Source organism: Cavia porcellus, unplaced genomic scaffold (assembly GCF_034190915.1).
Source record: "Cavia porcellus strain 051 isolate PalLab524CR breed Dunkin Hartley unplaced genomic scaffold, mCavPor4.1 scaffold_30, whole genome shotgun sequence".
NCBI classification, from domain to species: domain Eukaryota; kingdom Metazoa; phylum Chordata; class Mammalia; order Rodentia; family Caviidae; genus Cavia; species Cavia porcellus.
In genome coordinates this window covers 16792348-16811453 of record NW_026947513.1, presented here as the reverse complement: position 1 = coordinate 16811453, position 19106 = coordinate 16792348, and the positions used below count along the sequence as shown (strand labels likewise).

General features: G+C 33.0%; 1 protein-coding gene across 6 annotated transcripts in view; it reads left to right on the top strand.

Moving 5' to 3' along the window:
* The window catches only part of Arap2 (ArfGAP with RhoGAP domain, ankyrin repeat and PH domain 2), a 168520-nt gene that overhangs the window by 26050 nt on the left and 123364 nt on the right, over nt 1–19106 (top strand). For 5 of the 6 annotated variants that reach the window (XM_063240678.1, XM_063240677.1, XM_063240675.1 and 2 more), the window contains 4 exons: nt 3826–3884; nt 4770–4846; nt 5585–5676; nt 7099–7452. In XM_063240678.1, coding sequence (XP_063096748.1) covers nt 3826–3884; nt 4770–4846; nt 5585–5676; nt 7099–7452 — 582 coding nt within the window. The remainder of the gene's footprint in view (nt 1–3825; nt 3885–4769; nt 4847–5584; nt 5677–7098; nt 7453–19106) is intronic. The other variant, XM_063240676.1, reaches the window with a different exon arrangement.

The following is a 19106-nucleotide window of genomic DNA, read 5'->3' as shown; positions in this document are numbered from 1 at the left end:
TGTATAGCCACATGTCTACTACCAAAGTCAAGACAGGGAATATTTCCGTGAATCATCACTCCAAACAAATTCTCATGTGACCTTTTGCATTAAATTTTCCCTAATGATTTTGACAGGCAATCATTGAACTCACTAGAATTTACTTTATTCTGTATGTTCTTATAGTGGAATTGTATAGCTGTTATTTATAGGCATGATTTTGAAAGATACTCATAATTTTGAATATTACTGTTTTTTTTTTTGTACTGGGCAAACCCATGACCTTGTGCATTCCAGGAAGGTGCTTGTGCCACTGAGCTAAATCCCCCAGTCTTTGAATGTTATTCTTTTAATTTTTGAGTAGTGTTATTTTTTGTGAAACTCCCATGTCTTGTGTATCCATTTACTTTTTGACATGCATTTGGGAAGTTACTTTGGAAAGGTGTGTACATGCATATTCGTTGTGTATATACCAAAAGTTACAGTGTCATACAAGTATTTTTGAATTTTGTAGATAACACATATAAAACTAGTTCCTATAAAGTAGTAGTACTAATTTAACACCAGCAGTGTATGTGTATTCCTCTGTGTCATACACTCAACAACATTTGGTTATTTAAAAATGTAGCCTTGTGACCTTTTACAGTAAATTTTCCCTAACACCAGTAAATTTTTCCAGTACATATGTAATTTCATTTTATGCATTTTAATTTGTATTTTTTAATGATTAATGTGATTGAGTACCTTTTAATGTGTTTATTGGCCAGTGGCTATGTTTTCAGCTTCAATAATGTGATGTTTTTAAAATGTTTTACCTGGTTCATTTCTTTTTGGTGATGGTTTTGAATTGCATTTTCTATCTTCCATAATGATTTTTAAGAGTTACTGATATACTGTGGGTCTGAGCCTTTTGACTCATAACTTTTTCTTGGCTGTACATTTCTTGTGTTTCTTAGTGAAGAGTTTTTAATTGAATAAAAGTTGTTAATTTTAATATAATCAAATTTACCAATTTTTTCATAAGTTTAAACTGGTTTTGCCTTTTGAGTAATGAAAATACTTACATCTTCTAGGCTTTTTGGTTGGCCAGTTACACTTCCACCTTGTGTTGATATGAAGTATAATTTCATATTCTTTCATATAGATTCACAAGTGATCTACTCATTCAAAAACCATAGATATAGAATGACATTTCTTTCTCAGGTGACAGCTGAATATCTTTATGGGCTCTTTATTTTACCTTACTAATCTATTTCTTTATCAGTAATATCATAACCTTAATTACTATAGTTTTACAGTAAATCCTAAAAGAGTACATTTTCCCACTCTTTTCTACAAATGTCTTTGTTATCCTCGATCTTTTGTTTCTCCTATGCATTTTAGAATCAACATGTTGAATTACACACTTAGTGAATTACACACTTTACAGGCACACACACCCTTTTATTATTAAGTGTGGGGTTGCATTACGTCTTAGAGATTAATATAGGCATCTTTGTCATTTCTGCAATATGCAGGCATAATTCTCTGTTTAATTAGATTTTCTGTTCTAGTAATATTCCTTTGTATAGTTTTCTAGGTGAGCTTTTACTCTTTCTTAGATTTATTCTTGGTTTTGGTACTATTTTGATGCTTTAATATGTAACATGACTTAAGGTTTTAATTTCCTTGTATTTAGGAATGGACTTGATATTTTATGTGTCAACTCTATGAGCAATAAATTTGTTATATTCATTTTTAAGTGATTTATTTTGAGGTTTAATATCCAATAAAGTAGAAACTTTAAAACATATATCTTCATGAGTTATATAAAAGATGTATGTGCCCGTGCAGTTTTTAATTACAATCTAGAAATGGCAGTTCCATATCATCTGAGAATTTCCTAGTGTTGCTTTTACATCCTTCCTTTTCATTTGCTCCTGAAGAATGATGTAGGATGTACTTGTATCTTCTCAACATGATGATTTTGAAATTCTCTCATGTTCTTCTGTGTATTGTTAAAATTTTTGTAGTAGTTTTTTGTTTCTTTTTACATGTGAATAGTTTTTGCTATGTGTAGACTATCCACTTCATTCCACCGATTTATATGTATGTCCTTTCATGAGTAATAAACTGATTTGGTTACTGTTGTCATAGACTAAATATAAAACTTATATCTATGTTCCAATTTTTTTTTGTTCTTTTCAAAGTTATTTTGACTATTCGAAGTATTTGTATTTGCATATAAATTTTGTAGTCACTTTGTTAATTTCTATTTAAAAAGCCTGCTGGAGTAATGTTTGGAATTGTGCACCGTGTGTGGTGAGAATGATATCATGGCAATGTTGAGCTTTCCATTCCATTAGCATTGTGTGTCTCTCTACTTAGAATTCAATATTTTTCTTAATAATCCTTCATACTTTTAAGTATGCAGGTCTTTGTCATATTTTGATGAATTTATCAATTAGTATTTAATGCTTTGTATACACATGAATACAATTGTATTTTGAAACTATTTCTTCAGTTGATTATTGGTATCATAATAGAATTACTGAGTTTATTTATAGTCCCCCTTTTCTGAGACCTTGATAGACTTAGTAGTTGGAGAAACTTTTTGCTATGTTCTTTAAACTTTATTGTTTTTCCTTACAAGTTACCTTGTCTTTTCAAGGTCCATTCTTTCTGCATGTTGTTTATATCCTTTACTTATTGCCTAGGCCAGCACCTCTGAAATCATGTGACCACAAATAGTGAAAGCAGTTTGCCTTACCTTGCTCTAAATAGTAGGGGAAACCACTTAGTCTTTAGGTATTAGGTGTAATGAAGGTTTCTCATGAATGCCTTTTATTAGTTAAAGAACTGTCCTTGTAGTTGGCTGAGAATGTTAGTTGTGAATAGATTTGAAGTGTATTATTTTTCTCTTGAATCTGTTGTCACAGACATGTTGTATTGTCATTTTGAAGTACTGGGGATTACACAGCCTTTTCATAGAGCTACATCCCTAGCCCATATCTTTTATTATTTTTGTTATTTTAAATTATTTTAAATTTGTCATCCTCCTGCCTCAGGCTTCCAGAGTACAAGAATTGCAGGCAAATGCCACCATGCATGGCTGTAAGAGGTTATTTTTATTCTCTCTTTCTTATATTTTTTTCACTGAAGTTGGTCAATTTTATTGATCTTTTGAGCAACAGACTTTTAGTTATAATGAATTTTATGTTTTGCTTATACTCTTATTTTCTTGATTTCTGCTGTTTTATTATTTTTCACCATCTTATTACTTAATGAGGTAGGTTTGTACTTAAGAGTAAGTTAAGGTTTTTCTGATCTTTTACCTTATATTGAAAAGAAAAATAGAACTCAATATTAATAGCTATTTCTTATTCTCTGTGCCTACAGTGTTTGTCTCTGTCAATGCGTAATAGTTAGTCTGACTAATTACCTGTAATGTCTTTCACTCGAGACTGTAACATCTTTGAAAGAAGATTGTAGGTGTATTTTCAAATTATGTTAATATGTATTTTTGAAATGAATGACAAAAAACTACAGAAATATGGAAAGCAAGTTAATAAATTTCTCTTAGAGATGTGGCTAACAGTTTTGAATTTATATGTATACTAATATTGGACAAACACATTCATCTGCTTTTGTGAATTACATATATGAGAAGCAAATACTCATGAATTAAAGGGAAATTTCTTCCCTTAAGACTGAATACATTTGTGGAATTGAGTCATTCTGTTTATTTCAAATCAGACTTATTTTTGAATTTTGGTGTTTTTTCTTACAAGAATGTATATATTTCTATGACACACCCTTTACTCAAATAAGAAGTAGTAACCCATAACTTTTCCCCTTTACTTTAAGCTACTTCCGTGAGAGAAGAACTGTTACTACCTCAACTGGAAAATCTGTGACACTGCCAAGTGAGTCTGTGTTTCTGGTTTCTGCGAATTACCTTTCATTGGATAGTATATTGAAACTGTGATGGAAAGGCAGCCCACTGGTGGCATAGGAAATGATGAGAATAATGTTATGTGGCTGTTCATAGTACTCAGAAACTTTTAAAGAGAAAAGAATAAAGGCCAGTAATGTACACTAAAAGCTTTTTGAAATTTACGTCTGCCTATGCACAAAAATTTTTTAATACAGGATTCATTTGTCATTAGCCACAGTGAAAGGCATTTATCTAAATTAAATGCTTTCTGGCAGTCTGAACTACAGGGCAAAGATACTATGGGAAGTGGTTTTGCCATGGTAACAGGAAAGGGCTGACGTTGAATAGATGTGGGAGAAGTTTTACTTTCTTTTTGAAAATTTTGCTTACATGAACATTCAAAAACATTCTTCCTGATAATTTTAGTGATGTCTAGCTGTTATCTTAGTCACTGTTTATAAATGTTCATTGAACACTGACATAAAATTAAGATTTTCCTTTTTAGATTACTTTCTTATTTAGGTATTATCACTACAAATGTCATGACGACAATTTCTGTTCTGTGTAGGCAAAGTTCTTGGTTATATTAATGGGTGTTCTAAAGGTTAGCAGGTGTACATACATGTGACATGTTATAATTTAATAATACTGTCATGATTATGAAATGAGTGGATTATAGAGTGAATTGTGTTAAGGATACCAGGGGGTGAGGAAGTTTAGGGGATAAGAATTATGAGCATTTTTGACTTTCACAATTTAAATCTTAAGTTGTAAACTGCTGTAAAATAATTAAAAACATGCTTTCGTTTCCTTTTTTTTTGCACAATTTCATATTATTCCTTTTTCCATTCTCATCCTGTAATTCCCTCAAAAGATTCAAACGAGGAGAATTCATCTTCCATCTTTCCTTATGGAGAGACCTTTCTCTTCCAGAGACTAGAAAATTCCAAGGTTAGTCTCATACATTTTTTTCCCATAATCAGTTATTACTGCTGCCTCTATGTGCCTTTTCATTTTGCTGCAACTTGTTCAAAAAATGTATTACATTGAAAAAGAAAATTTCCAGACAACAAAATTTCTGTTCTTGTAAAATTACGGTAAAGCTGTATCTTTAGGTTTATATGTCACATTGCCATTTTAAGTCTAGGAGTAGAGGATATTAGACTTTAAAACTTCATTGAAAGGTAGAACTGCCTTACTGAAAACAAGGAAGAAGCCCCACAGATACTCTCAGAGTTTGCTTTGATTTATATACAAATTCCATCACTCTTAGTTTTCAGATATCTAATTGTTTATATATTTTAATCATTCAGTTTATCACTTATGCTTTCTTTTACAGTGCTTGTACCCATTGTAATTTTATTTCTTGGTCTTAGTATAGTATAAAAATACAGCAGAGAAGTAGAGGTACATGAAGTTTGTTCTTAGTTAATAGCTTTTATTCTAAATTGAAATGATTAGTGATTCAAATAAAAGTGAAAAAAGCACCAGAAATTACTAATCTAAGTTGTTTTTTACTTAGAAATTCATGCACACAATTAGACATTTACTTAATTAAATTCAGATATATATTTGGAAACATTACAGTGTTGCTACACCAAAGAAACCCTCAAATCATAAAGCAAAAAACTCAGTGTGTAAGTGTGTGTATTTGTTTGTTTGTTTATTTATTTATTTATTTATTTATAGAAGAGGTGTATAAAGAATGAATTTTGGACTCATGAACAAACACTCAAAGGGGAAGCAAATACTTCAGTGAACTCTTTTTTAATCAAATCAAGGTATGAAGTCCTGACTGATAAGAATTCTTTAAAATAAATATTTTAAAATTTTTATGTCTTGCTGATAGTAAAAGATATATTTCTAAGAAGATAATTAATATGAGTAATTCAAAACTTTCCTTTTAAATATCTTCATGACAGTATTCCTTTTAATAACTGAATTATAGTCTGTAAACGGAGTGAATCATGATATTCTGATTATGATATCCTAACAACGATTTGCCCCCTTCCCAAAGTGACAGATACCTAGTCACTGTGATTGTACTTTGAAAATGGGAAGTTAGGTTGTTATAAAGGAGAAGGGAACACTATAAAGTAACATTGAGTTGAAGAATTTCCCAAATCTTGGTATGTCCTTTTTATTCATTGATAGAATTGATAATTACCCAGTTACTTGGGTTACACAAGAAGTTACCCAGTAGTTCTCAGGCACCAAATGTCTCAGTTTTATTGGAGTTGTGCAAACTAGATCATTTTTAATGATCATTTTATTTTCTATTTATCTTTCATTTATCAAGAGGAAAACTGTCATAGATTTCCTTAAGTTATACCCTATCTTCCGTAGGCATTTACTGTGAAGCTATTACAATACATAATGTGAAAGGGAAAGGCTAGATCATGCTTTAAAGAAGTAATCGTTTATAGAACACTGTATCCCCAAGTATGTAATCTTACCCCTATCTATGTATATCTCACTGATTAGAAGAACTTCCTTCCAATGGAATTTTATTATACATAAAAACGGGAATTTGTTGTATCATTCCTTAAATGTATGGGACTATGCTTAGCTATTGTGAAGGTATTCCAGTAATACACTATTTTACCTTATGTAGCTTTTACCTTCTGAATTTATAGTGGCTTTCTTTTTTGGCTGATGGTGTGGGGCAGGCTTTGTTCTCATTAGCATTGCAAAACAATCCTGAAGCTCTGAGCAGTCAGATGTACTTTCTGTTTTATTACATTATAGTAGAACATGTGGTCCTTGAACTAAAGCACAGTAGAAAGGGAGTTACAAGTTGGAAATAAGATCTCCAAACAGATGGAGTTAGTGATTCATGATGTCTCCCAGAGAGTAGAGGTTGTACTGACCACTTAATTCTTTAATTGTTGAGGTCAAATTGGGATGCAAAGAATATGGTCAGACCCTTCTTAGCCACCTATACTCAGCCTCCTAAAGCAAAAAGATCAGATTAAGTTATTTATGAGAAAGTACTTCTAGTAGTGTTTAAATTTTTTTATGATAATAAATTTTCTACTTAATTTTTCTGAAAAAAAAAGTTTTATAAATTCTCGGATAGGGTAATTGATTTTGAAGATTTTCCTGGTCTTAAATTTCCCTGACTGGTTATTTAGAGTTTAAAAAGTAACTAATAGGTTAAATCACATACAGCACTTTAAAATTTTAAATTCCTTTCCACTTAGCATATATGATAATAGAAAGGAAAAAATAAGTGAAGACAAAGTAGAAGATATTTGGATACCCCGAGAAGACAAAAACAATCTCCTGCAAGACTCTGCTTCTGAATCAGAATACTCAACAGTGGAAGAATGCTTTCAGAGTTTAAGAAGAAAAAATTCAAAGGCATCTAAGTCTAGGACTCAAAAAGCATTAAACATGGACCCTGCTAATAGGCACAGTTATCCTTTAAACTCAACAAGTGGAAATGCAGAATCGTCAGCTGTTTCCTCAAATGCCATCTCTCCCTATGCATGTTTCTATGGATCTTCCACAATGAAGGTTAAATCAGGATGGTTGGACAAGCTCTCTCCTCAAGGGTATGTTTGTGCTTATTTATTTTATTTTGTAAGCAGTGTATGCTGATAACTTAACTTTATTCATTTCTAAATTTGCTTGGTTTCCATACGCCTTTCAACACTCTCCACCCGCATGTATTCTTTGGGATTTGCAGTATACTTTTACAAATATGGTTTAGATATATGGGGTAAGATTAGTGCATTGTGGCATCATGGCTCTGAATCACAACTTGAAGCCTAACGTCATGCCCATACATCTGGAGTCTTAATGTTAGTTTCTAACTTTATGTCAAAATACATTCTCTGGTGCCTTATTTTGTAGCTAAAAAACAAAACAAACAAAAAACCCCCACACAGACTGAGTTGGTATTACTCAGCCCACAGGGTTTGGATTTTGCTCATATTACAGTGTTCTGTTGGAGAATACAAGGCTTATTGTACTTAAGGAAAAGCACAATCATTGTTAGATTTAAGTCTTCTCTGTTATTGATACATTGTTCTGATTCTTATATGTTGCTCAAAAAATCAGAATTCCTTGCATAGTGTACTGTAAAACAGATACATCGTTTCAGATGTTTATAAACAGTCTTGTAAGCATTTTATAATACTGAAAAATCTTTGGAGAGAATTTTTTTAAAATGAGAATTGTTTTGTGGTATCCTGATACTGTTTTTTCTTTTTCTTTCTTTTTGTTTTGAAATATTTACTTGACATGTTCTCCATAAATTGGTAAATTTTTGTGGGGGTTAAACCTCTGTTTTAGTAGCTAATGTTGTGTGTTCCTATAATATGCTGACTTTTTTTGGTACTGTTCTCTTGAAAATGTGCCTCATTTTTACAGTCTTGGTTCAATTTAATGTAATTAAATAAAATTTTACTAGGAAAGATTTCTCAAAGAAATTTGTGCTGATTGGTGGAAGAACAAGAATTACTTTTATTTTTGTCTTTTGTTTCAGTGATCAGGAGTTGCGCCCCGGGCCTTTTTAATGGGCCACATCTCTAGCCCTTTATTTTAATTTTTTATTTTCAGATAGGGTCTTGCTAAATCTCTGAGTTTCCCAGATGGAGCTTAAACTTTTGATCTCTGCCTCAACTTCCCAGAGTGCTGAGATTACAAATATGCACCATTATGCCTCCTTGGAATTACATTTCTTTAAAAAGAAAAAGCAAGCAAAAGCATGATGGTACATGTTTGTAATCCTAGGGAAGCTGAGGCACAAGCATCCTGAGTTTGAGACCAGCCTAAGCTACAAAACAAGATTTTTAAATAACCAGTTTAAGACCAATCTGGACTACATAATATGCCACTGTCTAAAAAATAAATAAATAAAATAAGAAAAAAGTGCAACAACCTATAATTTTGTGGTTAATAATTATATGGTTATTACTTTATATCATTGCATCTCTTAAAATTTACTTTTGAAGTAGTGTACTTCTTATTTGTGTTGTGTCACTCCATTTGGTTACATTAAGATGACAGGGTAACTGACTGTGTATTTTGTATTTTTATCAGCCATCAATATAATTGGTAAACCTATATTTAAATATTAAAAGCATGAGTCAGCACTCGTGGAATAAAGCAGTGATCTTGAATATTCTGAGAATTTTCACTTCTGTAAAATTCGAGTGTTTCAGAAGAAACTGCTTCGTCAGAATATCACGGGAAAGCACGCAGTAACTGGCATTTCCTGGGTGGTGTCTGGTGATGTGTTACACTTAACCGTTTGGTACTGGTACGTGGAAACACACTGAAATGGCTTGACCAGTTTTAGCCACCTTTGGGACAATTAGATATTTTTCTTCTCTATCAGAATTTGATGGTCTACCCTTTCTTTTGCATTCTGCCTAGTGTTAGATGACGTAAGGTCCTTAAATTTATACTTTTATATTTCAGAAGAAGAGGTTAAGGATTTTTAGTTAAGATTTTTCTTCTGAATATAAGTATGAATGGAAATAGCATAGTAACAAAGGAATTTTTTCATCAAGAACTTTAAAAACACATGTAGCAGGCCATAAAGTACGTGTTTATTAGATTCTAAGTAGCTATTTCAGGGGTGTGTAAGATGCTCCTTAATTAGACAAACTGATACCTGCCCACTCCTGTGCAGAAGCTTTAACTTTGGGCCGCATGACTGGTGCAGGAATTCCAGACTGAGATGGAATGTGAATTCCATTCAACAGCTGCCAACAGAAGTTTTCTGCAAAGGCTCTAATAGTAAATATTTTAACCTTTATTATGCTTTCTTTTGCAGCTATTCAGTGTTGTACTTGTAGCACACAAACTCATTAATAATATATAAACCAATGGATGAGGCTGTATTCTAATAAAACTTTATGAACTGTGTGGTGGGCCAGATTTGGCCCGTGGCCCGTACAAACATTAGCCTGGTTATATGAGTGGCTCAGGTCTCATAACCAGTGTATTCCATTTCTTGTGGTCCCACAGTAGAAAGATATAACGGGACCACAACATAGGGAAAATCACTTTCTACTCCCTTAAATATAAAATAAGAAAAAGCAAGAGTCCATTTTGGGGCCTCCACTTTTGTTCTTTTTATCTGAAACACTCCCAGAAAGTATCATTTAGATCTCATCTTTTTCAAGTTCTTGCTTTGTATTTAAGCAAAATAAATAATAATAATAATAATAATAATTCAGTGTTACAACTATCCCTTTTCCTTGTTGCCCCATGATTCTTTTTTCTTCATGAAATTTCAGATGATGGAAGATTTATTTATTTTACGTAATTCCTAAGGTACAGTTATGGCATGTGTCCAGATGCCCCCACTCCCAGAGCATCATGCACTTTTAGATGGGGGCTTTTTTTGGAGGTGGCTGAATCTAGAGTGTGTGATTGATTCATAATAAAGCTGGGAAAAGCGTTCTGGGGTTAAGGTTGAATGACTGTGGGATCAGTCCAGGATTAAATTGGCACCATCCTAATCCCCAATAGACTGGATAGAACTGGACAGAAAGAGGCTTGTCCTCGCTCTTGTTGCTTTTGCTGCTTTTCACCACCAAGAGCGAGCTATGGGGTGTGTAAGATGCTCCTTAATTAGACAAAGTGATACCTGCCCACTCCTTGTGCAGAAGGAGTCATGTTCCACCATGCCTTGGAGCCAGCCAGTTACAGACTCAAACCTCCGGAAACTTGTGAGTTAAATAAACCTTCCTTCCTTTAACTTTGGGTGTCAGGTATTTTGTCTCAGCAATAAGAAAAGCAACCAGGACAGGGACAGTTGTCCACATTGCTTTTGTTTACTATGATGTTGTTAGCAGAAAATTGCCAAGAACAGTGTAGCTATGTAGTGTATGAAGAGTCACTAAGAACACATTGAGTCACTGAAAGTATCACCCTTAGATGTTATTTTTTCTTTTGACTTTCCTAAATGGTGGAGACCTTGTAAAATAAACTGCAGAACTCAATACTGTATTAATGAGTGAAAATCTATGGATACCATTGAGAGTGCTGGTATATGTTAACAGAGCAATGAACTCTTGGTGATTTTTACATTATGATGCTTGTCCTTTAAAGACAAGTAGGTGAATTGTTAGAATGCAGTGTTTTAAAAAGCTGCACACCAGTATTAATCAGGAGTGTTTAAAACTGTTCTCCATCATGACAGTAAACAAAGTAACAAAGAGCATAATCTGTACTTATTTTATCATGGTTGAGTGTCTATTTGCTTTGGAACAGAAATGCCAATTCTGAATTAATGCATAGTTTTTTAAAGGAATAATTATATATAATTATGCAACAAAAGAAATATTAAAACATTTCCAGTTAAGCTTACAATATGAAAACATAGTTAAATGTTTAAGTAATATAGTTTTACTATAACCTAAGATTATTTGCTGAAAAATCATATGAGAGAAGCTGGATAGTGTTGGGAGTCTGTTACCAGTGTGTTAAACAGTCCAAAGCATATGAAAACTTAACGAAGGGTACTTGTTTTAAAAAATAAAAAACATAAAAATACCCTCACCATTTCCTTAATTAATAAGCTTACGATATAAGTAATAAGCTCAAGCTTTTCAGATCTGTATACATGCAGATATTAAAGATTATTATAATGTGTTTTAGCATTCTCCAATTATGTAACTTGGAGAAAGAATCCTGAGATTTAGCTGTAAAGAAAAGAGGACATGGTAGAATGTGCTGCACTGCTTCTAGGAGACGTGCAAATTGAAGTCTCCAAGCATGTTTGTAACAAGGATATCCTTGTGCCTTTTCACATGATTGAGTCACAAACCATCCATGGACAAAGCAGCAACTCAACTCATAAACTCAACTCAGTAATTTGAGCTATCCCGTGATGAGCAAGACATGTTGCTTGTCTTTTTGTGGCTTCCATTTAGGGCAGAAAATAAATGTATGTTTTATATATAATATATTGTATATAAAACCAAATTCAAAGTAGAATAATTGGTACAGAAAGGGTTACAGAGTACAGTGCCTGAGGTGATAGAAAGTTAAGAGAACATTTCTTCAAAGACCTCCAAGAGACTGAGTTAGCTACTGGATTGGCCTTTGAAATACAGATAAAATTTTAACTGGCATTTTTTAGCTGAAATGATTTTCTAATTAGAAGGAATGAAAAGGCCCTGAGGTAGTGATGTCAGGAAGTACTGAAGTGTGAAACTGAGAAGGGCTTCAGGGCAAAATGAATATTGGCGTTGTTTTATTGAAGTTGAAAAGGTAACTTCTAGGAACAGAAGAGAGAAACTTCCACGCTCGGAGTGGACAGGGAAGTAGGGAAATGAAACGGCCAGTGATCAAACTGCGGAAAAAGGTGAGAACCTGAACAGTGGCTGGGAGTTAGACCATCTACAAGCCAGCAGCCCTGGGTAGGACTGTAGAATGTATTGTATTTGTGCTCATGTCAGGAGCTGGTTTCCCCACCAGTGTCTCAACTCCAAGGCTTGTTGAACTTAAAATTGAATCTTAAATCCCTGATGAAAAGTATCTTTTTATACTAGCACATTTTTTGGCCATTTCTAAAATTACTTGTGCCTTGTAAAAAAATTGTGCTAAGGAAATAAAACGCTTCAGTGCTTTATCTGCAATGTGAGGGAGAAAAAAAAGCACAAAATCTCTTAACTCTCCGTGGGTAATTCCTTTCAGTCTGGATGCAAAAAAATAAGTAAGCGTATTGGATTCAATAGAGTGAAATTACAGTTGTGAAGGTGGCATTCATTTGCTCTGAGCTCAAACTTGTGTGACTCTCAGGACCTTCATTTGCCACATAAAAGTTTACGGCCCACAGCAGGACTTCCCTCTGTGGCATCATTTGGAAAAGTGGGTCGCCGTGGGTCTGGCTTCTAGTTGGTGCTCGGTAACCTTAGTTTCTCTTCAGAAGAACACCATTTCTTTGCAGGGGACCTTTACTAATGCACGGAAAGTTACTTTAATAGAAGTAAACTACCTGTTTACTTTGAACTTTTAAACTACAGTATTTTTGGGTGACATAAAAGCACATAGTCTAAGTGTTGCAGGCATCTTTCTGTCTAAACTCTTCATCAGAGTGTCTACTTTTAGTTTTTCATTTATTTGTATCTTAAATTTTTATTTGTTTATTTTTGGTACTGTGGATTGAAGATGGGAATTCATATACATTAAGCAAGTAATCTACTGTTGAGCCATACACTGCCAGCATATTTATAACTGAGACCCAGAAGCATAAAAATTGTACACATTAATAGGGCAAAGTGATATTTTTATACCTGTGTACCTGTGTTTAAGCCAGGTTAACCATCACTGTGTCCTGAAATACTTCCAACTTTTATAGTAGTTTCTTCTGTCATTTTTAGTGTGTATTTTGATAATATTTTTTCAGAGTATTTTTGACTTTTTAGCAATAGCAGTTAATTGTTATTGTACCACTGTGGAAGGTTGTGTTTGTTCATTTTCTCCATGGTACTTGCTTTCCCTTGTAGCACAGAAACAGTTCTTGTTTATCACTCTTTTAAAATAGATACAGAGAATATGTGTAGATATGTAATTTAGTTTTAGACTCTTACAAATGCTACTGATGTTGATGCTATGTGCAATTAATTTTTCTTTCATTTACTCACCTTTTACCATTCTGAGGATCTTAATGTTTTCTGAAGCTTTTTTTTTCTGTAGAATATGCAGTATTTAATCTTTGGGGGAAAGTAGGGAGTCTTCCCCCATTTTTTTCTTTTTACTGTAGAGGTGTTTTTCTTCTATGTTTTGTTAATCTTAGGGTACTCACTTTGAAGCGAGATGCCACAGAGTTGATTAGAAGCACTTGAGGTGCACCTGGGCCTTGCTACCTGTATCTTATAAGGTGGTCACAATCTTTCTAACACATTTTCTGGGAGATTTCTCATAATTCTGTCTTTTAAAATGAGAACATGCCTGAGGGTTGGAAATTTGGTAATCAGCTTTCTAGAAACTTAGTAGTTAGGAAAATACGCAGCGTGTCAGTATTGAGGGGATAAACCACCTTTATTTTATACTGTGTTGTTTTTTGTCCTCTACTTTTAGCTGTGCCTGACTCTTGCACCCCAGAGTTCCCCTGATCTCCAGTGAATAAAATTCAGCTCCTCTACAGGGAGGGGGGCATTTTTTCATCAGTGAGAAGCTGTGGGGGATTCTGGGGCTGAGAGGTGGTACATCTTAAACTGCCGTTCCGTATTTCCTCTGTTGACTCTGCCTGCACTTTCATAGTCATTTCCATAGTGAACACCGGCAGTAGCTTACAACACCCTCAGTGGATGCCTGAACCACAGAGTATATTCACAGGTGAAACAAATAAGTTAATAAGTTTTCCTCATATGTACTTACCTGTAATAAAGCATAACTAAAACTAGGCACAAGAAGAGATTAACAACAATTAACTAATAATAAAGTAGAGGAGGTATGATAATACTGTAAAAGTTGTTTGAAACCTATGAATTGTGTATTTCTGCAGTTTTTTATTCCACAGTTTTGAACCACACTTGTTTGTGGTAATTAAAGCCATGGAAAGCTAAACCAAGTTAAGAGGGTGCCTTTATTTCCTGAGATTTACTGAGAATCTGTTTAGGGAAATTGGTTTGGTTTTCCTTTTAATTTGATCTAGTCCTGGCTTACCAGTTAGCTTTTTGAAGTCTTCTAAGTCAGGTCTCATCATTTTTGCTTTCCTGATTTGTAGATACTGTTATTGTCATCTCTCTTCTAATCAATGTTCATTTGAAGGTATTTACTTTAACTTACCTTCTAATCCTTTGATGGCTGTTAGTGAGATTTGGGGAAGAGTAGGAATAAGTATAACATTTAATTGATCATCTTAACTGAAAGTCAGTTTGTGTTGGTTGTTCGAGAGCATTACTCTGTAAAATATGAGACACAAATTTTTTAATACATGTTTTTAAATATGTCAAATGAGAACTAAGCTTTTTAATTATTTTAAAACTTGGTAGTCGCACATTAAAATTGAGGCTTTACAGGAAATCCTGGAATTTGTAAAAATGTGGGTGAATCTGAAGCATATTATATTAAGTGACCTACACCTGGCACAGATGTCAGTCTAGGTGGAATCTAAGCAAGTTGTGATCGTGGAAGTTGGTAGTATAATGGTGGATAATAGAGGCTGAGGAATGGAGAGAGTTTGGTAAAGGGGGTTGACTGATACAGTTAGACAGAAGGGATAACTTTTGGAATCCTGTGGCACCGCATGGCGAATATAATTAACAGTGTATTATATATCTCAAAGTAGAAGAGGAATTTGAATTTATTATGAAGAGATTCTAAAACTTTAAGTGATGGATATACTAATTGCCCTGAGCTAATTATTATATAGTATATTCATGAATCAAAATGTCGTGTTATACATCATAAATATGTGCAAATAGCTGGGTGTCGTGGTGGTGCTTGTAATCTTAGCACTGATGAGGTTGAAGCAGGAAGATCACTGCAAGTTCTAGCCCAGCCTGAACTGCCTAGTGAGACTCTTTCTCAACAAGGTAAAGTACAAATAGTATGTGCCAACTGAAAGAAAATAAATAAATAAATAAATAAATAAATAATTTGGGCTGTATCATTGACTTCCAAAATCCTGTCAGCCCTGGGAAATTTTATGTAACATACCTCTTCTCTTCATTAGAGCAGAGATGTAAGTGAAGAGAATATTTGTTTTGTTTTGTGTTGGTTTCATTGCTCAATTCATTTGGCTTATATATTCTTAGAAACTATTACGTTGGTTTTGTTTAAGTTAAGGAAATAAGCTTTAAGATAAAAAAAGTGCTGGCCTTTTATAGGTATTGGTTTATTTCCTTGCATGTGTCTCTTTACAGAATACTTCATTATTTAAAACCCTGCATTATTTACATACTGCCTCATTTAAAAGCCTCATTCTTATAAGAGTAACTAGATGAAATAAATAAAAGAAGTAATTAGGTAAATAAATAAAATCTATAATTGTGAAGACTAGTAATTCTAAAAATTGAAACTAGGGTCAGAAGAGAATTAAAACATGTTAGTTCTTTGAATTATGTAAACAAGGCAAATGAATCTGGAATGTCATATTTATATTTTTATTTAAAATAATTTAAAATTATTGCAGATGATAGTGATAATATACAGGCCATGATTAATACAGTTCACATATTTGGCAATGTCCCTTTGGGATTTGTTCCAATTGTGGGATTTTTAAAGGTGATGATTTGATAGTCTGTGAATCCTTAAATTAGTATCACTGTTTTGCATGCTGTTAGATTGTGAATTTTTATATAGTAGATATGATCTTAAAAAAAGAAAAAGAAAAACTGTGTTGGCACTTAGGAATGAACTGAGTGAATACTTCATAGAAAGTTAATTGAGTTTGTGTACATTGTTTTTTAAAAGAATTTTTAAGATATACATGTTGAGACAACAGAAATTGACACCAGGTGGTAAAGCTGTTTTTATGAAAGCAGTTGAATTTTTATACCCTTGCCCTACAGAGCTCAGGGGAAGAGTTTATAGAAATCCATTTACTAATACTCCACAAGCCTCACACATTTTCCTAAAAAACCTTCTTTAAAACTATTTCCCCTCAGAACCCTAAAAACGAAGTAAGATAAAACCCAGGCTAATGTGTTTCTTGCCTATTTTACCTTTCTTTCCTAGAGGAATTTTGAAGCACTTTGCAAAATTGAGCTCACACATAAAATGAGTAGAGGTCAAATGTTATTACTACCTAAAGGGATATCCAGAATGCTTTGCCATCAAATGTACTGGAGTGTGTTTTGTGTAGTAGTTAAGAGCACAGTCTTTGGGCACCATCGGGCTCGATTTGACTCCCAGATATGTTCTTCACTTACGTGATTTGGGCAAATTATTTCACCAGCCAGTGGCTCTGTGAATTCATGTGTACAGTAACGATATTACTCATCTCCTATGAGTTGTTTGGAGGATTGAATGGGTTAATATTTATATGTGGCTTGACTTTGTATCTGAAACAAAGCATTGTATGTGTTTGCTCTTCATTTTTATTACCAAGTCTAATTCTTTAATGAGTAAAACTTTAAGATCTCTTGGTAATAATGCATCATATTAAATCTAATTTGTATTGTATAATAACAAAAACAGGATAAGTTGGCATTTTTTATTTTAAGCATTCACAAAACAAATTAAGCTGTTAAACGAAATTTAATGGAAAAGCATGACTCATTTCAGAGAAAACTTTTAAAGTACTTTAACAACCCCAATAGTGTATTTATTAATCACATCTGATCCCAGTAGAGTTAGTTGTCTAATTCTGATTAAGCTCTCATAAATACGTGAGAGAAAAATTTAACCATCATATAAAAAAAACAATTCTTAAAGTATGGTGTTCACCAATAGCTAATAAATAAAAAAATTTAAATTTACATTAGAATCTAGAAATATAGTACTTCTCAAACTCTTCTTTTTTGCTATTTAGTTGAAATTTTGATTCATCTTTTGGGCTTTCCAGTACTAAATTTAAGTTTCTTTTTTAGAAAGAAGAAGAATACTATCAGAAAGGATATGTTATATTTTTATCTTTAATAAACCTTTATTAGAATTCAGTATTGAAGTTCAAATGCAGAAAATAACTAATTAAATGGTGACACATGGAACAACAGATTATTAAATGCTTTTATAAATTAATGCAGTTTTAAATATATCTTAAATTGGTTATTTTGTATTTAAGTAGGTGATATCAAATGTAAAAACCATGAAGAGCCATAGTTGATGTTTTTTGTTACCTTTTGAGGTATGATTGACAAAGATTATGTATATTTAAAATATATGACTCAATGACAATATAAATACATGTACATTGTGACATTATTATCGCATAAAATAATTAACATTTCTGTTAACTCAGTTATTCTAGTGAATACTATTCTGTTTTATTTTTATGAAATCAACTTTTTAAAGATTATACATGTAAGTGATTTGATTAAAAGGTATAAACTTCCAATTATTAAGAGTGATAAGTTTTAAGGATCTAATAAAACATAATGGCAAAAGAAGCATAATGGCTATAGGTAATAATATATTTTACACTTAAAATTTTTAAAAGATTAGATCTTCAGTGGTTTCATCACATCCACACCCACACAAAGGCAAGAATACTGGGAAGATGTTGGTTAAAATAAGTTATATTCTAAATTTAAATTCTATTTTAAAAATTATTATAAAGTTAAATTCTATTTTAAAATTATTGAATGGTAAGCTTGTAAAGATTCCTGTAGACTCTCATTTTTTTTTCCTTTGATAATGACCTAGGTTTATTTTGTCACATAAAAACCTGATCTTTAGTATTGAAAAAATAAAAAATCAAAGGCAAAGTTTTTCAGTGTTGTTTTATTCTATATAAAATGTAAATTTATGTGTGCATTTTTTGGTGAAATGTTTATTCAGTCACTAAACATAAGCACATTTTATACACTAGTCACTGGTTTATAGTAGTGAAACAGAAATGGTTCCTGTACTTAAGGATTTCAAATCTAGTATGAATTAATAATGAAGTAAAGCGAACATACAATTAAAGTTTGAGTCATTACGTACGGGAATGTAGCAAAAGAACAGGGCCTGAAGAACCTGTGCGAAGGTCTGAGATGACTTTTAAACAAAGAACTCAAGGATGCGGAGGAGCCAGCCAAGGCAAGAGCTGGGTGGAGCTTTCTAGGCAGAGACCGTGTTTATGAGATAGCTGTGAGGCCAGGAAAGGCCTGGAGACCGAGGCAGAAGGTGTTTTCCGCAGAGTAGGTGCCCACTGCTCCAGTGCTGACTGTGTGTGTGACTCACCAGACAAATGACATTCCGATGGCAGGACTGTGAAATAGATCTTTGACTTGCTGGGTGTTCATTCAGCTGGTAACCATGTCCTTTTAATTCCATGTCTTCATTTTATTTATCTATCCCTCCATAGATAACTAGGTTTATTTTATCTATTACTCCATAGATAACTAGAATGATTTAATAATCTATAAAAATATTGAGTTACAAATGGATGAGCTCATCATATACTTACTTAGCAGTTAATTAAAAGGACTGGGATACTCTCATAGGCTGAAGTTGTCTTTGGCTTTTCACAAAGGATCAAGAGTGTATAGTGTTTCCTTTATGGGCAGTGCCTGCTATCTAGTCAGATAGCAGCATCTTTGAACTTTAAGCCTAAAAAATACTGAACTGTCTACCCTGTCTCTTACTCTCT